The sequence below is a fragment of the Monoraphidium neglectum genome (genome assembly GCF_000611645.1).
Source record: "Monoraphidium neglectum strain SAG 48.87 unplaced genomic scaffold scaffold00009, whole genome shotgun sequence".
NCBI lineage: Eukaryota > Viridiplantae > Chlorophyta > Chlorophyceae > Sphaeropleales > Selenastraceae > Monoraphidium > Monoraphidium neglectum.
Genome location: NW_014013617.1, coordinates 36,854 through 41,701, shown reverse-complemented (window position 1 = coordinate 41,701; position 4,848 = coordinate 36,854). Strand labels below are relative to the sequence as shown.

The 4,848-nt window shown below is 65.6% G+C and overlaps 2 protein-coding genes across 2 annotated transcripts in view; both read left to right on the top strand.

Moving 5' to 3' along the window:
* Positions 1-939, top strand: part of MNEG_0141 (Bromodomain-containing protein 9) — a gene marked incomplete at both ends in the record, with an annotated part of 4,539 nt that extends 3,600 nt beyond the window's left edge. The window contains one exon of the mRNA XM_014051382.1: positions 43-939. Within this exon, the coding sequence (XP_013906836.1) occupies positions 43-939 (897 nt within the window). The remainder of the gene's footprint in view (positions 1-42) is intronic.
* Positions 940-2,845: 1,906 nt separating this feature from the next.
* Positions 2,846-4,848, top strand: part of MNEG_0140 (acetate kinase) — a gene marked incomplete at both ends in the record, with an annotated part of 2,263 nt that continues 260 nt past the window's right edge. Inside the window, 6 exons of the mRNA XM_014051381.1 lie at positions 2,846-2,913; positions 3,115-3,194; positions 3,413-3,488; positions 3,697-3,880; positions 4,106-4,208; positions 4,435-4,577. Coding sequence (XP_013906835.1) covers positions 2,846-2,913; positions 3,115-3,194; positions 3,413-3,488; positions 3,697-3,880; positions 4,106-4,208; positions 4,435-4,577 — 654 coding nt within the window. The remainder of the gene's footprint in view (positions 2,914-3,114; positions 3,195-3,412; positions 3,489-3,696; positions 3,881-4,105; positions 4,209-4,434; positions 4,578-4,848) is intronic.

Here is a 4,848-nt window from a genome sequence, read left to right as displayed (position 1 = left end):
CACGTACCCCACCCCTACCCCTGCGCCCCCGCCCCACACCAGGTGGTCAACATCCACATTCCCCCGGTCCGGGAGCTCCCCGCCGAGCAGCTCAAGGCGCGGCTGGTCGCCATGACCACTTGGAACACCGCCTACTCGCAGCTCGGCGACGCCGCCCTGGCCAAGCCGCCGGCCGACGTGTCGCGCGCGCTCGCGGCCCTGGAGGAGAGCAGCGGCGACGAGGAGAGCGGCGACGAGTACTACCGCGCGCTGCACAGGGTGATGGAGGAGGAGGAGGCGCGGCGGCTCAGCGGGTTCGCCGGCACGGGCGCGCAGCGCGGGCGGAACCAGAACAAGGCGCAGCCGGGCGACGGGAAGGACGGAGGCGTGGCGGGCCCGCCGGAGAAGAGGGGCGCGCCGGAGAAGCGCGGCGTGCCGGAAAAGCGCAGCAGCGGCGGCGGCGGCGCGCCGCCCAAGCCGCCGTCCAAGGCTCCGCTCAAATCTGCAGGGTGGGGCGTGGCGGCGGCGCAAGCGGCAGCCGCGGCTGCAGAACCGCCGACCCCAACGCCGACACAGGCGCAGCAGCAGTCTGCGGTGCAGCCGCAGGAGCAGCAGCAGCAGCAGCAACTCCATCAGGCGCAGGAGGGAGGGGACGGGCAAGCTGTTGCGGCCGTTCCCGAACCGGCAGCGTCAGATGGCATGTCGCCGGGCGGGCCTTTTGGCGGTCAGGCCACCACGCCAACTGTGGTCAAGCGCGCAACAGCGTCCGGCCCCGCGGCGGCTGCACTCAAGCGCGCCGGCAGCGGCTCGCTCTCGACGCGGTCGTCGCAGCAGTTGCAGGACCAGCAGCAGCAGGCGCCGCAGCAGGCGCAGCAGCCGGACCCGCAGGGCCGTGCCACGCGGCAGCAGGCGCAGCCGCAGAAGGCGACGAGCGCGCGGCCGGCCCGCACGCCGCGTTGACGGCAGGCGCGGCTTGCCCACGCCCGATTGTCAGACCTGCCAGGCCAGCCCTGCCTGCGCGGCGGGTGTGTGTCATGCATGGTTGGGCCGACCCGCTTTATGACCCGCTTTACGTTTGCCCGTCGAACTCACCATTTTTAGCTTTGTCTCCTGTAATACCGTGATGCATCAGCATATGTGGGTTAGACATGGCAGCTTCCTTCCACCGAGCTGTGCAGCCACCTGAAGCACATTCGCAGCGGCTGAGTGATGATTCCCCCAGGTTGCAGGTGCTGACGCCGTGCCCCAGCGCCGCTGGACAATGGGCTGGACGCCCAGTGTGGAGGTCACGCCTTCTTGGCGGTCATCACAACAATTCACTTTGCTGAATCTCCACGCCTACAAGTGCCTCAATATCAATATAGCAGGCAGTCCAGCCTCAGGAATCGATCTCACGGCAGCATCGCGATGGAATGTGCAGCGGAAGCGGCGCGGCTGCTGGTTATCAACGCTGGAAGCTCAAGTCTCAAGTTTAAGGTGGGCCGCTGTTGCTATAGCCACCATCTGATCTGCCGGGAGCCCGCCACCGACCGCCGGGACAACCCCGTGCAACACTACCTCAGCCCACGGCCTCCTATCTACATCATGACCCCGCGCAGCTCTTCTCGGCCGCGCCCTTGGTGGCAGGCTTCGGCGGACTGATTGAGCGCATCGGTGACGCCGCCAACAGCACACTGAGCGCCAAGGTGCAGCTCCCAGACGGCAGCACACGGAAATGGAACGACAAGACGCCGATCATGGACCACACTACCGCACTGGAGAAGCTTGTACGTTTCCTGGGGGACAATGTCAGCAGGACCATTGAGCAAGAGGTGAGGCGGCAAGGGCGGACAGGGTTGGGCTGCTGGGCCAGCTTGGCTACGCCTTTTGCTACCCTTTGGCAGAAACGCAGGTGCGTCGATCACCCATGGGGCGTGCATGTCACTCCGTGACCGAGGCCCATGCCAACGCCAAGATTCCATCCTGCCACTTGCTGCGGGCTTGCCCCCCCCGGCAGCTGGCTAGGCGGCCGCCATGGCCGCGAAGGCCTTGCTCCTGCCTGTGAGACCCCTTTGCGGCTTTAATCAACCGTGTTCGCCGCTACCCAGGTGGCCGCGGTTGGCCACCGCATTGTACACGGCCTGGACATCGCACACGCTGTCCTGCTCGACGACAGGGTGGTCAGGACGATTGAAAAGGCGAGCTGCGGGCGCAGCATCACACGCCCGCCAGCAGCGCGCGTCGTGGGGGGGGCAGCCGCGTACGCGATCACACACGCGGCAGCGCGCATGCAGCTGCATGATGGCGTGCATGGTAGCAGGTTTTTGCGGAAATCGGATGCTCATGTCGCAGAGATACGCGCCGCTGCTGACCCCTCCCCACCGACCCGCGGTTGGGCCGCACCAGGCCGCAACGCTGGCGCCGCTGCACAACCCGCCGGGCCTGGCCGGCATCTCAGCGGCGCAGAAGGTTTTCGGCAGCGCCGTCCCCAATGTGCGAGCCGCTGGCGCCGCGCGTGACGCCAGCCAACTTGCTGTGATGCTGCCCGACAGTGCTTTCAACCTCCCTCGAACCCCTGGATGGATTCCTGACCACAGAATGCTCACTGCCGGTCACCCCCAGGTGGCTGTGTTTGACACGGCATTTCACCAGACGCTGCCCCCACACGCCTTCATATACGCACTGCCCCTGGAGTGAGTGGCGCCTGCCGACTTGGGGGCCTGGCAGGCGGCATCGCGCATGCTGGGGACTGTTTGAGCTCGTTCGTGGGCACAACAGCCTGCATGCTCGTCTTACCGTTTTGGGGCCACCTGATGGTGCTCACCCAAGCGGCCCCATCAGCCACCCATCAGCCATTCACGTGCCCACGCAACCTCTTGCGTTGCCCATGGGTCAAACCACGCTCAGCTACTACAAGAAGCACGCCATCCGCCGATACGGCTTCCATGGCACCAGGTACACACCCTGCTGTGCGCATGGATGTATGATGTGCGCCCTCCCTGCTGCATACGACTCTAGTCATGCTAGGGCTGCTCCTTATGCTTTGCGGTTTTCAGGGATGCTGACCGGCAGCAGCACGGCTTCCTGTCATCCCATGCGAGTCGTGCAGCCCAACCCATGACTCGTGACACCCATCCACACCCCCACCACCCCCAGCCACAAGTACCTTGCTGAGACCGCGGCGGCAATGCTGGGGCGCCCAGTGGGACAGCTCAACGCCATCACATGCCACCTGGGTGGGTGGGGTGCGGCCCGCGGCGCCTGGCTGACCAAAGAGTTGGTTTTGCCGCGGGGCTAGATATGTTGCGACCAGTTTCACGGTCAGCAGCAATGTGTGGTGCGACATCGGCACGATTGGTCCGAGTCGGAAGCCGTTCGGGACGGGAGCCCTCAACGAAGAGGGCACCTACCGTCGTCTCATGTGCGTGCACCAAAACCTGCTGCCTTGGTGCAGGCAACGGCAGCAGCGTGACGGCGGTGGAGGGCGGGCGAAGCGTGGACACCAGCATGGGCCTCACGCCGCTGGAGGGGTGGGTGGCAAGGCGACTTTGCATTGATCCAGCGCAATGCAGGAAGAGAGATGCTCTTCCGAAGGGACAGGTTAAACTGAGAGTGCACCAAGCCTAGCGCACTTCCCTTGCCCACCTCCCTGCAAGGCACAATTTAGAGCTGTCCCTTTTTGTGAGCACATTCCCCCTGTTCAGCTGCCGTCCCGCACGTTCGGAACACCAATCCAAGGCTGGTCATGGGCACGCGCGCCGGCGACATCGACCCCGCCATCCCGCTGCACCTGATGCGCACCCTGGGGGCGACCGCGGCAGACATGGACGCCATCCTCAACAAGAAGAGCGGCCTCCTGGGGCTCTGCGGGGACAACGACCTGCGCGCGGTCATCGAGCGCCGCGCCAAGGGGGACCCCGAGGTGGGCGCGGCCCTGGGGCGCGCCGCGGCGGCTGGGGTTGCCTGGCTGAGGTGGTTGCTTTTGAGGGGGCGGAGGCGTGTCAAGGGCTGGTGCGCAACGGGTCCAGGTGTTGGACAGGGTGTGCACCCCGGGCAGCTTGAGCCGTGGTACATGCGCCGCCCCTGCTCGCGGATGCACCTGTGCCAGCATGGACATGCCCACGCCCTGCGCACGCCCTCCCTCCAGGCGTGCCTGGCGATGGACGTTTTTGTGTACCGCGTGCGCAAGTATATTGGCGCCTACACCCTCTCACTGGGCGGCCACGTCGACGCGATGGTCTTCTCAGCAGGTGCCAGCGGCGGCGCTTTGAACGCGCCGCGGCCGCCTCCCCCGCTGCGCGCCCCTGCTCAGCTCTGCAGTGGCAGCTGGGTGGCACCAAGTGGTGGCCCTCTTGCGCGACTCAGCGTTTTGGCCCCCTCAGCTTTGCCCGTCTCTTTGTTACCAAACAGTGTCCATCCCGCCCGGCGCCCGCCGCCTCTTCCACCCAAATCCCGCCCACCCCTCCCATTACAAAGGCATTGGCGAGAACTCGGCGCTAATCCGCAGCCTGATATGCGCGGGGCTTGAGCGCGTGGGTGTCAGGATTGACCAGGACGCCAATGCGGAGATGTGCGGCGGCCGTCAGGGTGTCATCAGCACGCCGGACAGCAGGGTCAAGGTGGGGCCTGGCGCGTGGGGCCGAGCACGGGCGGAAGTGGGGAGCAGGCAGCCGCGGTGCACTGTGTAACAATCCTAATCCTAATCCTAATCCACTGCGCCTCACTGAACAATAGCCTGTTTGCTGGCATGGCCTGTATTCTGAATGCCCTCACAAGCACGTAGCCCACCAGTGTCATGTACGTACTTTCCTGCCGAGTTTCAAACCTCTTGCCTGTTGTTGCTGTATGCTTGCACCCCCCCCCCCCCCCAAATCATCTTGCCCGCCTAGG